Below are 19,572 nucleotides of genomic sequence, written 5' to 3'. Positions count from 1 at the left end.
TCTTCTTCCAAACACCGACAAGGCCGTGTTGTAAACTGTATCCCTCAGATACTGCCATTTGGATGTCGCATTGGTGCCCCCAGGGCCGCTGTGCAGATTTTCCTGGAGGGTCTCTCTGAACTTTTCAGCTTTCTCCGAATTTGCCGTCTTTCTGGCGTCAATGCAGGGCCTTCCAGCAGGTTTAGAGCGGTACAGCTTCTTGGGTCTCAGCTTGAGCTTGGAGCAAACTAGCGAGTGATCTGTATCACAGTCAGCACTATGATAGCTGCGTGTCAGAAGGACGTTTTTGAGGTTATTACTCCTAGTGATGACCACATCTAGTTGATGCCAGTGCTTCGAGCGTGGGTGTCTCCACGCCACTCTGTGTTGTGGCTTCATTTGGAAGAATGTGTTTGTGATGCACAGATTGTGGTACGTGCACAGTTCAAGGAGATGCTGTATTGTCATTCATTTTTTCCACACCGAAGTGTCCTAAGCAGGAAGGCCATCAGGCCCAGTCAGCTCCAACTCTTGCATTGAAGTCACCCAAGATATACAGTTGTTCACGAGCAGGTATTTGTGCTACAGCAGCACTAAGCACATCATAGAACTTGTCTTTTACTTCTGGTGTGGCGTACAGGGTTGGAGCATAAGCGCTGATCAGGTGGACGGGACCGGCACAAGTTTGAAGCGTGATCTGAAGAAGTCTTTCTGATCCGCCCATGACTAATTTCACCATTTGTAGAAGGGTGTTTCTGACAGCAAAGCCAACACCATGCTGTCTGGGTTCTTCTTGGGCTTTACCCTGCCAGAAAAAGGTGTAGTCCTTTTCCTTTAGAGATCCCAAATCTGCGAGTCGCTTCTCTTGCAGTGCAGCGATATCAACTTGGAGCCTCTTCAGTTCCTCATTGATGACAGCGGTCTTTCGGGTGTCACTGATGGCCTGAAGATCTTCAGTCAAGCCGGTCAGCATGGTCTGCACATTCCAGCAAGCAAGCTTAAATTGTTGATGTTTCTCATTTCTTGTTGATTTTCTTATTGGTTTGCCTGGTGCCCAAATTTCAGTCACCTGTCAGGTTCAGGAACCTTAAGCCTCACACACCCAGCGAGGCAGGTGAACTGTGGCGGGACAATACCCTATTGGCTGGGGGCTGCCCAGCTTGAGGCGGGCAGTGACTGTCCAGCGAGATGCAAGGATCTCTCCCACCGTCGAAGGCAACCCCTGGCGCTCGTTCTCTACGCCAATCGAGCAAGAGCTTATAACCGGTATCTTTGCCTCCCGTGTTGATGCAGCGCTGTTCAGCGATGCCGGAGTACCTCTCCGGGCGTGAGCCTGGGCACTTATTATGGAGACCCTGGGCTGCCCAGCACCAGTGTCCCCCTCTCGGCTTTACTGATATAGTCCAAAGGAGAGGAGTTATATACTAACTGAGAATGTAAATTACAATACTCAAATTAAAGAAAAGTAATATTTTTGTATGTATTCTACAGGGATCAATGTAACTCTGAATGATATATTTCATCTGGAGAGTTGGGTTCAGACTAAATTCCACTTACTAAGCCAAAATATGAAGGTGGAATGGGACTCTTCAAACTGTCTCCTCCATTATCTCCAACATTTGAGTAATCACTTATTGTTAATTCAAGACAGACAAGGAAGAATGATTTTTGCTATACTCTGGGTGCACCTTGAAAAGACAGCATTATTTGCCATTATAAATCTGCATACTAACTAGTCATTTGTATAGTAATGTTCTCTATTGGTATTACCATTGTATTGGAGTGTGATAGACTGACATAACTAAGTCACTCATGGTATGCCTTTATTTATTCAAGTAGAAAATAAAGAAATAAAATGTTAATTACCTACAAGGATATGAAGGATGTTAGTGCCAAGAAATGAGAGGTATTATTTAGTGTCGGCCAACCAAATGTTAGCTAAGAATGAAGGCTGAATGGAGGACACTGGTTTCAATGCCATAAATGTCAATCTGAGAAAACTTCATCCATTAAATTGGGGTTTTCTCTGTGTATAATTGAGATCAGAATATGTCATAAGACCACTGGAAAAATTATAGTTCATAGATCTGTATCTCTAGGATCTATTCCCAAATGAAAAATAGGTGATATTTAAAATTTAGTCTAGGGAATACACTGAACAATCAATATCACATAAAGATATAATACATAAGGCATATTAGTCAGTAGGTCTTTTCCATTTCTAACTTTTTGCATTCTACGTACAAATTATCATTGCTAGTGTGTTGCATGCGACAGAAATTGTAAATCTTACCAAAATACTACATGTATTCACAGCCTAGTAGGGGGGAAGTTAAGCAGTAAGAAAGTGCAGAGTCACTACATGGTCCTTAATGAATAAGGACTCACATTACCCCCTACAGGGAATTTCTACGCTTAGGCTGGAAAATATCTATTCTTGGGCATCTAGCCACTCCCACCATCCATGTTGCCATGGCTACACTTCTATTTTTAGCACACTACCTCAGTCAGAGCTGACACAGGTTTGTCTAGAAGTTAAACTTCCAATTCCAACATTGACATAGCCATGCTAATAATTAGAAGAGGGCCTCTAAAGAAAGAAGCTGAGAGGGCTCCAAAGACAATTGTCATAGGACTGAACACTAGCTGAGGGGACTTCTCTGTTCCTCTTTTGCTTACAGTAGCTTTCTTTGATTTCTAATATTATGATGAGATATTCACCAGTAGTAAACTACAGTATCTATATCAAAGTCAATATTAAAATTTCAATTTACATCAGCTGGAAGTCTGGCCCATGGAATATACACTTTGAGAGAAAGCATCTACTGACTGTAGCTAAATTTTGTTTCTGTAGAGTTGGTCCCACAGTTTTAAAGTGACATCCCTAGCCCACCACACAGTTAGGAGAGGAGAGGAGTTATCTCAGCATTGAAGGAGTTGCTAACCCACAAGCTAGTGTAAATTCCATAGCAAAAAGCATTTTAAGATGATTATACAAGCGGAAATCTGGAATACTTCAAACATGACAGGATGTACATTTATGCAAATGCATATGCAAATTAGATGCAGGCTTCTGGCAAGTTGCCAGTGAAGCCCTTGAGGCTGCAAACTGTTAATTCTAAACATTAATCTAACCACTTAACTCAAATGCATGCATTAAAATACTATTGAAATAATGTATGTATCAGACTCTTTTCAAATAAGGTAAATATTGATACAAGCTATAGCTAACACCCTTACACACTTGGCTTCTAGTTGGAAAATAAATATCACAAATGTTATGGCTTGATGATTTTTCACCTCCTTACTTGTAGAGAGTCACACTGACAATATTCTGTTGAGTTTTAATAGCAAGGCCTCAATCAATTCTGCACATAGTGTATTCAAGATTAATTGCATCACAATTAACAGACTTGATTAAATTCATCAGATACTCTGGCACCAGTCCCTCTTGCATTGTACGTTTTCATTCTTGAGAAAACACTGTACTACTTGAAATAACATTTTTTTACCCTACCTGATTAAAACTAAAGATTTAAAAGATAACTTCCCCCCACCTTTGATGACACATGTTAAGTGTGGGATAGAATAGCTGATAAATTAGCAGCCTAATGCATGAGAAATTCAGTTCTACTCCACCTCCAGTTCCATAAATTAGACATCAAGAATGGACAGAAAATATGATTTATCAGTATAATTTTCTTCTTGGGAATGTAACGCTGTTCAGATGATGTGATGAATCTATGTCAGTTCCTCATTTGTAAAATGGAATTAGGTTAGGAGACAAATAGGACTGATATGTACTGTACAAACCCCAGGAGCTGTGGAACTCCTGAAGTGGATCATAGCTGGCCCAATTCCTGCACACCTTACAAAGCCAAAAGTGGGCAAGGGTTTATAGGAGCCATTGCCTCAGCCCTTTATTATTGTTATTACATATGCAATCCTATATTCTATAGCAATTACTAATTGGAATTGGAAGTTTAACAGAACTGCTTCACAGGATGCACATGAAAGATAGGTCCGTGTGCTAAAAAACCAGATACGCTACAAAAGAAAGTTGTAGAAGAATAGATTAGAGATAGAACTGTGTGAACAATGCCTGGTAGTTGAAATGGTTTGTAGTCAATGATTTTTCAAAATGCGAACACTTTTTTGTAGATGATTCAGCAGGAATGAAATTTATAGTGTTATCTGAGTAAGGCTTAATAAACAGATTTTTGAAAGGGTGCTATTACCATAAAGGGAACCACCCAAGCATCCAAGTATCCTTTTCTTCGAATGTGTTGTCACTATGCTAAATTGCAGCTTCCTATCCCTTAGCCAGTTTGATAGCAGATCTATTCAAAGCAAGCTCGCTATTAGAGATGGTTGGAAATTTTGTGTCAAAACAGATTGCTATCAGAAGACACCACTGTCTTTGAATCATAGGGTTAGAAGAAGCCACACGTCATCTCCTCAACCTCCCTGCTAAGAAGCAGAAGTTGTGTCCAAATGGTTGGAGAGACACGGCTGTTCAGACGTCTTTTGAAAACCTACAATGAAGGAGCTTCCCCAGTCTCTTCAAGCAGTCTGTTCCATTGGCCTACTGTTTTTACTGTTAGGAAGTGTTCTCTCAGACCAATATGAATCTTCTGTGATGTTCTTTGAACCCGTTTACATATTGCGCTGACCACTGTGGCCAGAAAGAACTTTTCCATCTTCTTTTCCACACCAAACGTGCAGTTGCTTGAATATTTGCTCAAATGGCTTGCATCCTGTTGCTTTAATCAATTGACTCAATTGAGATTTTTTTGCAAAATTCTATCAATTTGTATTACAACTTGTTTAGGAAAAAAAACTAGCAAAAAGTTTCAAAAATGTCAAAATATCCTGGAACACAAAATTATTTTTTTTCATTTCAAATTATTTGCTTTCAAAATTGACTCTACCTTATTTTTTTTTTAAAAGGAGGAGGGCTAAGAATCAAAATTAAACATTTCAAATGCATTGCAACAACCTTTTTTTTTTTAATTGACCCAAAAGGACTTTAATGACTGCTGAGGGGCCTGCTGTTTTATATCCACTACAGAACAGGCATTATATGATGTAAAAATAACACATGTTCCTGTGATCACTGAAACACTTGAATCTTACTAAACTCCAAATCTTATATTCTGTGGCAAGAAAAGTTTTTGTATCTCAATCCTAATCATTGTTTATCTCTATTGCTAAAATAATATTTCATTTCTAAATTAAGTTTACATAAACTTAAAAAAATTATCTTTCAGTCTTAAAAATCACTGTTGCCAACTTTTCCCATTTTATTATGTATATATGAGTTTTTCTTTAAATGCCAGCATAATGAATTAATTATGCAAGAATCTCAGGGGCTGTGCAGTGTGCGCGCACGCGCACGCACTCACGCACGCACGCATGCACGCACACACACACACACACACACACACACACACACACACAGAGTGCGCGCTCTCTCTCTCTCTCTGTCAATATGTTTCTGGCCCCGCTGATAGCAGAGAAAATACTAATTATACTAATTTTAAAATCTGATGTGTATATAACAAACAAACAAAGAACCTGAAAACAGGGAAACTATGGCTGAATTTTCAAAGCTATCTCAGAGACTTGTATGCTGAATTCCCATTACATTTAATGTGAACAGTAAGTCTCTTATACTTCAGTAATCCATTTATTTATTTGACTCTTTCGCAACAAATCATATAAAACAAGGATTTTAGACACTTTTGAAAAAAATGTGGTGAAATGATCACCTGCTGCTCTAGTACCTGAACATTTATTAAATGTGCTAAAACATCATACAGGAGCCATAAATGCTCTGTGTGGAACAGTAGGCCCTATGTAAGATAATTATACTTCTGTCTTCAGATGACCGCGCCCCCAAAAATCCCTGGACTCAGAGGCTGTGTCTACACGTGCCCCAAACTTCGAAATGGCCATGCAAATGGCCATTTCGAAGTTTACTAATGAAGCGCTGACATGCATATTCAGCGCTTCATTAGCATGCGGGCGGCAGCGGCGCTTCGAAATTGACGAGCCTTGCCGCCGCGCGGCACGTCCAGACGGGGCTCCTTTTCGAAAGGACGCCACCTTCTTCGAAGTCCCCTTATTCCCATGAGCTCACGGGAATAAGGGGACTTCGAAGTAGGTGGCGTGCTTTCGAAAAGGAGCCCCGTCTGGATGCGTCATGCGGCGGCAAGGCTCGTCAATTTCGAAGCGCCACTGCCGCCCGCATGCTAATGAAGCGCTGAATATGCATGTCAGCGCTTCATTAGTAAACTTCGAAATGGCCATTTGCATGGCCATTTCGAAGTTTGGGGCACGTGTAGACGTAGCCAGAGAGTGGAGATTCTAAGCGATACTGTGCCCATAGCACACACCAGGGAATGTGTTGTAACTTAGACATGTTTAATTATTCAGGTTCTGGAGCACCGAGGATTAAAAGTACACAAAGCTGTTTAAAAGCCATCAAATCTACATTCTCTTTCTGAACAGTGACTCCTGTAGAATTTTACCCATGGCTGTGATTCTGGATGAAGTACCACGTTGCATGGAGCTGCCTATGGGGATTATTTTAACTATGATATCATCGCAATTTGTATAAATAAGACAGCTGAGATATAAGATCAAAACACAGGTGTGAAAAAACCAATTCTATTTGATACCCCTTTACTGTAAAAGAATCAAATGAAGTATTTTGAAAATTTGTCAAAATAATGAACATATGTCCTTCCTTTCAGTGCTTTTTCATTCCAAATTTCCATTACCATTAAAGATTTCTAGTGAATGAAACGTTCTAAAAAATGGAAAACCTTTTGGCATATGCTAACAAGTGCTCAATCAAAGTGATAGTACAACAAAGAATTTCATACATTCAAGTTGTCACATTTGACATGTTCTGTTTTCTAGAGGCCTGCTGTAACTAAATTGGTTATGTGCTATCTTGAATAACTTCTTCGTAGTTTACTGATGTGTTGATAAACTATACTTTCCATTTGTATGAGTCTCATTAATGGAGACAGGGCAGAGGGGAAACAGGTGATTTTGCTCCGTTTGCTAAAAACTTTGATAAAGGCTGGACTTCTCTGGGTCTGGCAACCTCCGGACCTGATAGTTCCCAAACCAGGGAGTTTGCTGGACCAGAGGAAGTCAATTGCTACTGGCCTGGCTCCATGCCTGAAATTGCTAAGTAAGGTCCTGATTCATCAACCACTCCAGTAAAGTGCGAGATTCCTATTAATTCTGGTAGATTCTGGAGTAAAAGCTTGAGATGAAAACACTTTCTATTAAAAGTGCAGTTCAATTTGCATCTCTGTGTCTCATATGAAAGCCTAACAGAGGCTACCTATTTCTGCAAAGTAAGCTCATGCTAAATATTTCCATCAAGGATGTTTATTATTTCTATACTTGTTTTAAAAGTACAAATGGGTAGCTGTACGAGTGCACAGTTATTGCTTCACAGAGCACACGCACCTATACAACTTGGCATGCTCCATCCCCAGGGAAATCCTAAGGCAAATGAATAAGCAGGGTAGGCAAACCGGTGTAACAGAAAAAAGGGTGCAGCCAAAACACTGTAATATGAAGTAAGCTAGATCTAAAATTCTCCAGACTTAGAACATAAAGTGATATCTTTTTTTTTCCAGAAATGAGTTTCTACATTCAATTTATTTTTATGATGACTGATAGATAATCACTGAAAAGTTGAATGGAAAAGTCTTTTTACACACAACTGCATAGTCAGCATATGCAAGTAACAGCTACATGTTTTTCAAATGTTAGTCTGAAAGGCTGACTACCTGCAGTAACATTAACTACCTGTATTTCTGAAATTATATACCTTGCCATCAACCAAAATGTATGTAATGCTTACTTTCCAACACCTGCACTTTAAATTAACTAAGATTAATTTCCTAACAAGTCTGTGTCATTAATGAAAGCCCAAGCCAGGCATGTCTGGTAAGGGGAGAACCTCTTCAAGCAGAGGACCTACTCAAGAGAAAATATTTGAAGTTTGTCTCCAGAGCAATTTCTCATACCTTGATGGCAGTTGAGGCAATTTGAATATGGTGAAGTCTACGAAGGGTACTATCCCTGTCAATGAAATAAGAGGCTGCCAGTTGGTGCAGAGTCTCCAGAGTCACAGAGGAACTGTTGGTGCTGGGATCACTTCCTTCTGATCGCTTACTCAGCTTCCGCTTGTCCACAAAAATTGTGAGTGATTCCTCTCCTGTATAAACAATAAATTAAAACAATCAATTACATCTTCCATTTTGATATGATCACTGTAAACTTTTATAGGAGATTTCCATAATGTTTATGTTTGTGTCTCACAGAGGACTTTTTTTTTTTAAATGATACATTATGATGAAAATCTTTGTTCCATCGAGTTCCCTGGGTCGAAGTTTCATGCTTACTTTTGTGATGAGTTTAAAAGAAATCATAAAATCTCACAGCATGCCTAACATCTAAAAAGACTGTTGTTTCCTCATTCCCAGAAGAGAGTCTGTCTCATAATAGAGTTGCTTGTACTAGTTACATTGTATACCCAGCTGTTATGGTGGCATTATGCCCACTCCCAAGAGGGTATGCCAGTTTCAAGTGGGCATATGTGCCAACAAATACAGCTAGAGAAGGATAACATGTGTGATGCAGAAAAACTGACAAATTCTTAAAGAATATATTGTTGGTGTAGCAATTCCAGATTAAGAACATGTTTCAGTGCAGGAGATCACTTCTGGTGACACTTCCAAAGATTATACAGTCAGCAAACATTTTTAACTGGAAATTTTGTTTCTAATTTTTCATTTGGAGAGAGAAAAATATTTTAATCTAAGGCGATCAATGGTCTTTATATTATATTTTCCTGAAGACCACTACCCTGGAAATTTGCATGCAATGGTAAACCTATTCTGCCAAAACTACCACAAATTGAAGGAGAGTTTTGACTGAGTTAAGATCAGCAAAGCTGGACCAAAAATTCTGGTTTTGCCAGGGAGCAGAATCTATCTACCTGATTTTCTGAAGTGGATCTACTTGACAGAATCTGCCAGAATTCAATATATTGTATTTATGCTATTCTTCCTGTAAATATCTGCAAGAGGGATTTTTGTACATAGCTTAGCATGCAAGGAAATGTGAATTCTCTTGGCCTCCATAGATACAAGGATTGTTCCCCTACATTTCCTGTCTCTCTGTTACTAGAATTACTTTAATTGCTACTACAAACTGCTCTACATGAGTATAAAGTGCTTGTGGGAAGGCTCAGCAAAGCCTACTGATTCTGCCTGGAATGTAAAAGAGATGAGAATATGGCCCCAATTTTTAGCAGATTCTGCCTCCAAACTACTTACTGTCAAGTTTCAAACATAGCTGTAAAATGATTTTACAAACCATGCCACAAAATAACCAGGTTAAATCCTTTACAAGATATGAAGTGACAGAACAAGTCAAGGTCTACGCCTCAACCTTTCACTTCATATAATTACTCTATGGATTTGTTAGTCCTTTTGTCTTCCATGTGACAACATCTTCATGCCATTTGCAAGGGACAGCAAGTACACAATACCTTGCTTGAGATAAGTAACTGTCAATGAGTAACCTGGAGTGGAGCATCCATCATAATGCATTGCAAAAAAGTACAAAAATTCCCTGTGTAAATTGGGAAATTTACCACAGATTTTTCACTTTCCTGCAATTTTCCATTACTCCTAATCAGGGGTTTTGTCTCTTAAAGTGACATCACAATGAGCTTGAGCATCTTTTCATCACAAGAAAGCTACCATCCCTTGCAAGATAAATGACAACATTCCCCACAGTAAAGAAAAATCCTTGCAAAACAGGAGACAATTCCTTTGATTTTTCTGCATATTTTGCAATTAAATATCTTTTCAGGATCCACTTTTAAAGCCTTAATTATTCTATGATAGTTATAACTAGGGCTCATTTATATTTTTTCTATCAAAAAAGCTTTTCATTGGAAAATTGGGTTTAAGACAGAATGAAACTTTTCACAAAGACTATGTCTATACTAGGAACTAACTTCAAAGTTAACTTCAAAGTTAGGCACTACATGGAAGTAGCCAGCAGAGAGTCTACACACATTTTCCCTTACTTAGAAGTTAACTTCAAAGTAGGGAGCCTAACTTAAAAGTCCTTACTCCATTTCCGGGAATAGAGTAGTGCCCTACTTCGAAGTTTAACCAACCCAATTTAACTTTGAAGTAGGGTGTGTTTAGATGCTCAGATTCGAAGTTGTTTACTGTGAAGTTATTTTGTAGTGTAGACACAGCCAAAGAGAGTCTGTTTTGCCCAGAAAGTTTATAGTTTTATAGCAATATTTCAGCAAAAATATGAGGAATTTCCTATGGATAATCTTGACAAAAATAATGGTTGCTCTTCTTTCCAAAATTTTTCTGTGGGAAAAATTTCCTTGGGGCTTGGTTCTAGTTAGCACATCATGCTATTGTCTATACCTTAATGTTCTCACCTACAGTCCAATTCCAACCATTTCAGGCTTACGTGAGGGATGAGGTGACATTTATCACGGCAAGAAAAACATTGTGTTCATCCATCTCTCTTTATGCTTCGTGTTCTGTTTCCTGAGAACTACACTTGGTTTCAGAGCCACTGTAACGAGCCTGGAAATAGCTGAATACTTTCACTGAATCAAATCAAACAAAATTATGTTTTGTGCAATGTTAAACTCCACCATGCATCTAGAAGAATATTGATTCAGGGGCATGCTGCAATGGTTTAGACAAGAGGCTCTAACAACATTTTTCTCCATTATCACATGAGAAACCAGATATAACTATGCATATTAAAATGTGTTTCTGTATATTGGCTGGGACTGTCAAAGAAGGCTTAAGGATTTAGGCTTAAAATTCTGCTCCCATTGAATTTTAGTGGGCTTGGCACATCTTGCTGCCATAAACTCCCTTAATAAGTCAAGCCATTATTATAATTATGTACATTTATATCCCAGCAGCACCAATAAAGTGGTTCTCAAACTGTGAGGTAGGAACCCAGAGTGAGTTGTGATCCCACTTTTATGGAGTTGCCTGGGTTAGTATTAGCCAGGCTAAGGCCCAAGGCTGAAGCCAAAATCTGAGACCCACTATGGCTAACAGGGCTCACCTTACAGATCTCCTGCATGGGGCTGAAGCCACTGAGCTTTTGATGTGCCCCCTCCTCAGACAGGGTGGCAGTACTCAGGCTTTGGTCAACCCTCCTGTGGTCATGAAGTAATTTTGTTGTCAGAAGAAGGTCCTGGTGTAATTAAGGTTGAGAACCATGACCTAGATGCTTCAAGCAGGTAAAGATATATAACCATTGGGTAGTCCTATATGAAATTTGTGGCAACTATATGAGGAAAAAGGTGCTCCACAACATGAGAAAGAGGATGGAGTAGAAATTTATCTTAAGAAAGGAGAAAATACTGCAAGATGAAGAAGCACTTTTCTGGAAATGTTTGTAACTGGTCATGAAATCTATGTTGTGTGCAATGATAAGTTAGCATAACATATGATATTACACACACACACACACCATGAAGTCTATGTGGCTATGGTTGCATTACAGCTCTCTGTTAACAGAAATCACTGTTGGAAGAGATTTCCTGACAAAACTTCTGTCAACATAGTGCGGCCACACACAAAAGCCGATCAGGAGAGCAATCTGCTCTGTTGACAGAGCAGCTGGACTGCCCAGCTGCTCTCCCAACAAAACTGACACCTGGAGCACAGCTGCCCATTTTTGGCTGTTGAGAGAAGGCTCCCCCCAGAGTGTCCATGAAGCTCTTTTGTTGACAGCCTCTGTCAACAGCAGTGTTATGCCTCATGGATGAGAGGCAGAATGCAGCCAGCAAAAGTGTTGTGTTTTGTTGACAAACTGTCAAAAATGCATTTTATATGTGGGACTTTCCACTAGTATAACCATAGTCTGTGTGTCTAGGGCAGAGTGAACATATTTTAAGAGAATCCAGGCCTATTTTTCCTCAAGAAATTTGGGATGGATATATAGTTACATGGCAGGTAAATGTCCATTTTAGGCCACTTTAGTGGTTAACATGACAAAGGGGTATATCTTATGAACACATCTCTCACAAGGCTGATTTGGTACTAGGCAGTGATAGGGAGAACCACACAGAAACACCACAGAATTTCTCAAATCTTTCTATTTATTTATTGATGTGGTTCCAGAATTGGGAGAAGAGGGCTCTGATCCACAGCAAATACCTGCAGCATTTTAAGAAAGTTTGAGTGAATTGAATCTAATACATGAGAAGTTAAATATTCTCTCTCTCACACACACACACACACCCACCCCCTCTGAATAGACTTCTCTGATCTATTTGAAACATGGATGAATGTTTCTTACCAGATGTAGTCTGCAACCATGAAATAGGCTAAGATGACATGTAAGCATTAGCTAAAAAATAGATGTGATTTAGAAAACTATTCAAGGTTATGAGTTTTAAGAACTCAAAAGGATTAATGACAGTGAATAATATTAGGAGGTTTTTTTAGTATTCAGCATTAGATGCACACAGCTGTGCTTCCTGGAATCTCTAAATGCAGTATTTTGTCTCAGGAGACAGATTGCTTCAGCTTCCTAAGGTTAAAAAAAAAGATGTATCAGAAAAATATATTTTTTTCCTGATCACGAAACAACTCCATATAGTCCAATAACTGGCTCAAGAGATCAGCATAGATGGTCTGTTAAGGCTTTATTAGCATATAGCTGCTGACATGAACAGATACCCATCAGTGTGCAGTAATTACAGACTGACCTTTTCGTGACATATTTTGATGTCCCTTTAAGTCCTGGTATTTAAAAAAAACTATTATTTAATCTAGATATTTAATTATTTTTAGGTTTATAAAAACATATTTTCCTAGATTTATATTTGAAATTTAAACTTTTGAACTGAAACAAATCTCTCAGAAAAAAATAGCTGCATAATAAGGGTGGCCATTTGAAAGTTAACACAGAGATCTATTCAATTTGTGGTCATTCAGCTGAGAAAAGGCTGTACAAAAGTATATAGAAGGAATTCAAAAGTAAAGAATTAAAGCTGTGTGGGTCTTAAGAATACCTTTTAAGATTTTTCCTTTTACATAACAAATGCAAATAGCCAGCACTGATTCAAGTGGACATAATATGGTAACAGCTGTAACTACATATACATGTCTGTGGCTAGGGAAAATGCCTTTTTTATAATGTGCAACAATATGATTAAAATACTTAGAACTATTATCTGCCTCAGGTCATCTAGATGTGTCTCTGAGCTGAAAGACTGTCTTCTTATATCCTCTTCCTGCTGGATCCTAAAGTTCAGGGTTTCAAATTATAGTTAATGTTATAAGTAAGAATTACGTGATACTGTCAATGTACAGGAAGATTAATGATCAAATTTACAGACCAGAATTTGTTTTTATTAATACTCATGTGTCCTTAATAATGATCAGTTCAGAGTTCTGTGTATGTGTGCTTCTTATATTAGGTGCAAATATTGTTGGTCTGTGACAAAAGTTCTCATTAAAGAGAAATCACAGGATAACTGTAACTTCATATTGTATGAAACACGAAAATGAACAAGTTAGGGTTATCTTCTGCCCCTTATCTTATGTTCAGTTCTTTCATTGATATTAATGCAATTTCCATTTCTGTAGGAACACCCCTTTTGAGTTTTATCACATGATTCTTCCCACTAGTAACACACACAACGGGAATGGCCATGTCCAAAATGTCAGTAAGCTAAGCCAAGAGTAGATGTGCCAACATTTCTGTGGTCATGCTAATTATCAGTGTTTTATTCCAAACATTTATGTATTAATTGCATAACATATTTGTATAGTAGAGTAGGACTGACAGTAAATTTTTTTTAGCAGAAACTGAAATTTTCTGTTATTGAATTGTACAGTGTTAAACACTGCAAAAAGAAAGTGAGTCTAATGAAAAACATCTGTTTTTCTCTCCCATGTCATACAAACTATATGGATCATTTAGGATCAGATTCTGCCTCTCAGATAAGTAGTACCTTTCCATGTAAAGTGTGTAATGGAAATCAAAACAAGATCATATTGTCATAGCTCAATTGAAATCAACGGACACCAGATACAGAGTTTTATGGTTGTCTGTATGTTCTCTGTGAACATGAGGTAAACTCTCTCCTTATTAATGACATTTTAACACAGTAAGAGTGTAAATGGTAAACCTACATATGAAGCTATAATTGAAAGAGAGGATAGTGGCAAGAAATTTGGATTAAGCTGAGCTAGCCATACCATATTGTGTGATGTAAAGATGAAATGTATCTTTCTCATTTGTTTTTCAGGGCCTGCAACACAAGTGAGATGATTTCTACCGGTGGGTATGAACATCATGCTTCTCAGTTACAGAATTCTAATTTCTGACTAGGATCAACACTGACAAGTTCTTCTCTACAGCAAGTAAACAAATCTCAAGCTCCTTTATAGATCTGGCCTATTACGCACTTCTGGCTGGCCCGAATTTTATTGCAAGCCCCTGGCTCCAGCAAACATCCTGCATTGTAGTTATCTTATCAACAATTCCTGTCAAAGTAGTTGCGGGGGGTGGGGGGGGGGAGAAGATCCTCTCTCTCTATGTATCTACTGTCCTCATCACAGAGTAGTACTGAGATAGGTGCTTCATCTCACTATTAGTAGAAATAGAGACTCTTCGCTTGTAAATGAACATTATGACTTACCCTCTCCAGGCCTATACCTTTGCTGAGTCATCTACGACCCACATTTCCAAGGATCAACATCGACCTTCACCTCCTTCATTGTGGCTCCTGAAGTATCACAGTCATTCCTAATTCCACAATAAAGGAAATACACCCATACTGGTTTATAATTGAGGCTGGACTCACTGTGCCCTTTATATATAGTAGTATGGAAATCTGAATTTTTGAGTCATTGTGTTTTGTTAAAAAAAATCAGTGGAAAAATGAGGTGACTTCTTGCATTGCATGGTGCAGAAAGGACAATCTTTGCATGTCTCAGGACTTTCATCCATTCTCGGCCAAAGCCTGCATGAAAGTTAAAAATAAAAACTCTTTCAGCATTCTCTTGCAGAGTGTCATGCTGAAGGGACGCAGGGGGTAATTGCCACTTTTCTTGTTTGGGGCTACTCTGTAACTTTACAATCCAGCCTGAATAAGGAGGATCTATGCTGTCCTAGGAGCTGGGCAGCGACCAGATTCCATTGCACAGACTGGCATAGGGCTAAAGAGAGGGTAACACTCGTCTCTACCCACACACCTTTGTGATGTTCCCTCACAACTTCTGGACATTCAGATGGCCCATGCAGGGACACAAAGGGGCATCTTACTCCTCTGCCAGATGCGCACAAGAACTCACAAATGTACCTCACTGATGCCAGGTGGGTTAGTGTAATATACCATCGCATCCTTCTCAACAAGTCTTGTACCTGGCGCTTTTCATTAGAATAGTTTACACTTTTCTTAGCCACTAGCAGCCACAATTTCTAAAAGAAATAAGAACAACTAGAAATTCTGTCTTCCATGTTATCTCTTAACAACATGAAATACTGGGTAACTTCACAGAGGTCTCATTTTAGAATACCCTTGAGGAGTATATTTCTATGTTTGTGAATAAAGAATTGAGAACATTTTACAGACAGCCATGTGCAAGCATTCCCTTTATGGTCAAAAAGGGATATTCCTGCATGCCAAATGGTCGCAGAGGCACACAAATCTTACCACAAGGTCAGTCATTTGCCAAGTTTTCTTTTATGATCATGAATACAAATGTTCTGGAGCACTATTAAATAAAAGAAATGTGCGTATTTGGCTTAGTCTTTTCTTATCTGAGAGTATGAAAGCAGGAGGTCTTTGAGAAGCCTAATTAAATGAAAGGTAAGAGTGGGATTATGTGAGGGAACTACTACATCTTTATGTTAATGAAATAGAGAAGTGCATGTTTTAAGATTTCTCATGTATGCTAATCCCCAAAGGAATTCCAGCTACAGAAAGGGAACTGTGCATATGATACTAGATGTCAACTGGCAGCCCTTAAAATTAGTAATTCCACAAATTTAGTTTACATGGCCTAATTTTCAAATATACTCAGGGGCTGTGTCTACACTAGCCCAAATCTTCACAATGGCCATGCAAAGGGCCATTTCAAAGATTACTAATGAGGCACTTAAATGTACATTCAGCACCTTATTAGCATGCCGCTGGCTGCGGCTCTTCAAAATTGCTGCTTTTCACCTCTGTGCGGCTCGTCCAGACAGGGGGTTCTTATTCCTATAAGGGGATTTCAAAGCTGACAGGGTCCTTTTGAAAAGGACCCCCATTTGGACGAGCCATGCAACAGCGAAAAGTGGCAATTTTGAAGAGCTGTGGCTGGCGGCATGCTAATGAGGCACTGAATATGTATTTCAGCGCCTCATTAGTAATCTTCAAGATGGCCATTTCCATGGCCATTTCAAAGATTTAGGCTAGTGTAGATGTAGCCAAGGACTGCTATAGGAGGCCCAGACATCCCCAGCAAATGCATCTATAAGGAACACACCCCCAAATGAAGTGACAGTGCTAGGAAGTAACACAGTATGGTGGGTTTGTGCTGGGAAGACCTGATGTCTAGTGTTTGACACACACAGGGCCCTGCACTGAGACTCAGTGGAGTGGGAGAGCCCAGGTTCCCTGACCCCATTGTCTAAAAGACTCAGGAACCTTGACCAGAGAAACTTGGGGCTCACGATCAGGCACACCAGCCGCCACTCTGCCTGATGCTCCATTCACCAGTGATATTACAGGCATCCTCCTCAAATGGTATTGAACAGAAGCAAATCATTTGTGATCCATGAGAGATACAGATGATCAGGTGGATCAAACCCTATCATTTTTACTTTATGGCTATGTCTATACTGGAAGCATCTGTCAACATAAATTACTGTCGACAGGGAAATCTCGACAGAACCTCTGTCAACAGATTGAATCCATACACAGCACACAACTTGCTCTGTCAACAAAGTGCCAGACTGCACCACTCTGTTGACAGACTGTTATGCTTCAAATTTTTGAGGGATAATGCTATCAAGGCAAATGCAGAGTTCCGTCGAGACCCCTTCTGTCGAAAAAACTCTCTAGTGTAGACAGCCTATATGAACAAGATTGTGGTGCCTGACCTGATGTTAAACACATATTAAAAAAACCTTTTTTCTCCACTCTGCAAAGCTTTCAGCTACAAAACTCCAGTAAAAGGAAGCAGAGGTCCCACACAAATTGGCTTTCCAGGATATGGACTTTTATGAATTTTATGGACATTTTGAATTTTTTTTTGAATCTTAATCAAAATATCTAGGGTTCCTCTGATCTCACTTTCATCAGTGGACTTTCTACCAGTGTATTGAATGGAGTCAGGATGCCCCCTCTAATGTCAAAGTATAGATCATATCCTGAAGAACTCCCTCTTAGCTCTGGGAAATTATCAGAAATTCTGAAGGTCTTGTACTAAATGAAGTGTCAGTAACAGATTGCTGATCAACATATATACAATTTGTGCTTAAACTTCCATTAAATTATTAGGTATTTGCCAGAGAAATTCTATTTTCTTAAAATAGTGATATAATTTAATGTTTTAAATTATTAAAATGGCACAGAAAGTCAATGTACTTCTGGAATGCTCTTTTCCAAAAATCACATTTTGATTGTTTTGGAACTGAGTTATCTGCCAAAGGAGAATAGGGTTACTGTCATTTTATTAATATATAGTTGGAATTCAGTTATGAAACATAGCAAAGAAAATCATTCCTCAGGTGAATAAGGGCTTTTGACAGGATTGCCCTGCAAGAAGAACACTCAATCACTGGAATTAACTTTATTATAATTACCCGCTAAGGAATAAAACTGCATCTCTAAAATGTCATTTCATTTTGTAATGTCTGGTTTGTAATCTTGTGTGCTAATTCTTTTTTATGGAGAAAAAATTTGCTCTGTAGGCCTCTATGATGGACTGTATAAGCTCCATATGCGTGATCCAAAGGTTAATTAACCACTTTGGGCCCAAAAGGCCTTGCCCAGATGCATCTGCTGGGCATACTCAGAGTAGTGGCAGACTTAAAGCATAGCTACTCTGCTCAGTCATGATGGATAGATCAAGGAGATAGTCCTATGCTGTTATCTCCAGCAGACAAGACAGAGCTATACACTGGAGCTCTTTGCTGCCTGGAACAGACCCTGCCTGTGTGCTTCCAAAGGTCATGGAGACCAGGAATGTTGGGCTACAATAAAAAGAAAAAAGCCCCTAGGCCAGAGTCGATAGGAACATAAGTGACCCTCTGTTGTGACTTTGGGGTGGGGAGGGGAATAAAGGCAACAGTAGGTGATGACCAAGGAGTAGGCTTAGTGGCATTTACCATGCAGGCCACATAGCCTACTTGCTAGTCAGAGGGCCCTGGGCTGGAACCTGCTGGAGCAGAGAGGCTTTGGGTTACCCTGTCACTAGCCACAGTCCTTCAACCCTGAGCAATACAGCTGGATTTAGAGCCAAATGCTCCTATCCTTGAGTTCTTCAATCTGTTGTGAAACTAGATCCAAATTATTTACTGAACCTTCAGATTCCAAAACATGATGCAGGGATTAGACACACAGGTTCCATTACTGTTAAAAGATATCAGGTTTAGGTACATACCTTGCCACTTCTGAAAATTTTCATTTGACAGACTAACTATAGCCTAATCTTCAGAAAAATGGAGCAATAATATGTAAAGCCTACAGCTGCTGAAGTAGCATAAATATGTTTCCTTGGTGGATATCCATTTGTTGATGGACTGCCTTGTGTTGATGATGAATCTTTTAGCTACAGTAGTGGGGCCAAATATTTGTATGAGTTGTAGTAAGGAGTTAAAAAATGTCATTCTGCTTAATGATTAAAAATCACAGCACAGACTTTCTGAGGTAAGTGGATGGCAGAGAACTTAGGCAGACCCCTGTTGTCTTAGCCATTGTGGGCTCTGTTCTCTTCCCTCACAATTGCAGAAAAAAGTGTCCTTTGTGTAGAGAGTTACTTATGGTCCCCATAAAAATGCGTGTTTGGGCAACATGATGGCTTGTGCTGACCCCTGCCTTTGATACCAAACACTTTTTCTTTGTAAAGACCTGCCCCAGAACACAATTATACAAAGCAGGGTGTGGGAATTACCTTGAGAGCTCATCAAGGCCAATGCTCTGAGGTGAGGCAGAGCCAAGAAAACCTAGACAGTCCCTGTCTTTGTCCAAAGTGTGCTTTTAAAAAAAAAAAAGAACCTCCAGTGACATGGATTCCATAGCTTCCATTGCAAGCTTATTCCAATGCTTAAAATCCCTATAATTAGCAAGAGCTTCCTAACAGAGCATATAATTCTATTTTGCTGTAGATTAAGACAATTTGTTCTTGTTCTACCCTTAGTGGACATGGAGAACAACTTATCACAGTCCTCAACGTATCTGGACACTTATCAGGTCACTTGTTCATCTCCTTTTCAAAACACTAAACACTTTTAAAAAAATCCTCATAGGTCAGGTTCTCTATTTTTTTT

General features: G+C 39.2%; 1 protein-coding gene across 2 annotated transcripts in view; it reads right to left on the bottom strand.

Annotated features, from left to right (window-relative positions):
• The window catches only part of BRINP3 (BMP/retinoic acid inducible neural specific 3), a 250,327-nt gene that overhangs the window by 88,452 nt on the left and 142,303 nt on the right, over positions 1–19,572 (bottom strand). For both annotated transcript variants that reach the window (XM_075003055.1, XM_075003056.1), the window contains one exon: positions 8,037–8,227. In XM_075003055.1, the coding sequence (XP_074859156.1) occupies positions 8,037–8,227 (191 nt within the window). The remainder of the gene's footprint in view (positions 1–8,036; positions 8,228–19,572) is intronic.

This window comes from Carettochelys insculpta, chromosome 9 (assembly GCF_033958435.1).
Source record: "Carettochelys insculpta isolate YL-2023 chromosome 9, ASM3395843v1, whole genome shotgun sequence".
Classification (NCBI taxonomy): domain Eukaryota; kingdom Metazoa; phylum Chordata; order Testudines; family Carettochelyidae; genus Carettochelys; species Carettochelys insculpta.
Note: the sequence above shows the minus strand (reverse complement) of the source record. Positions and strands in the feature narration are given on the sequence as shown.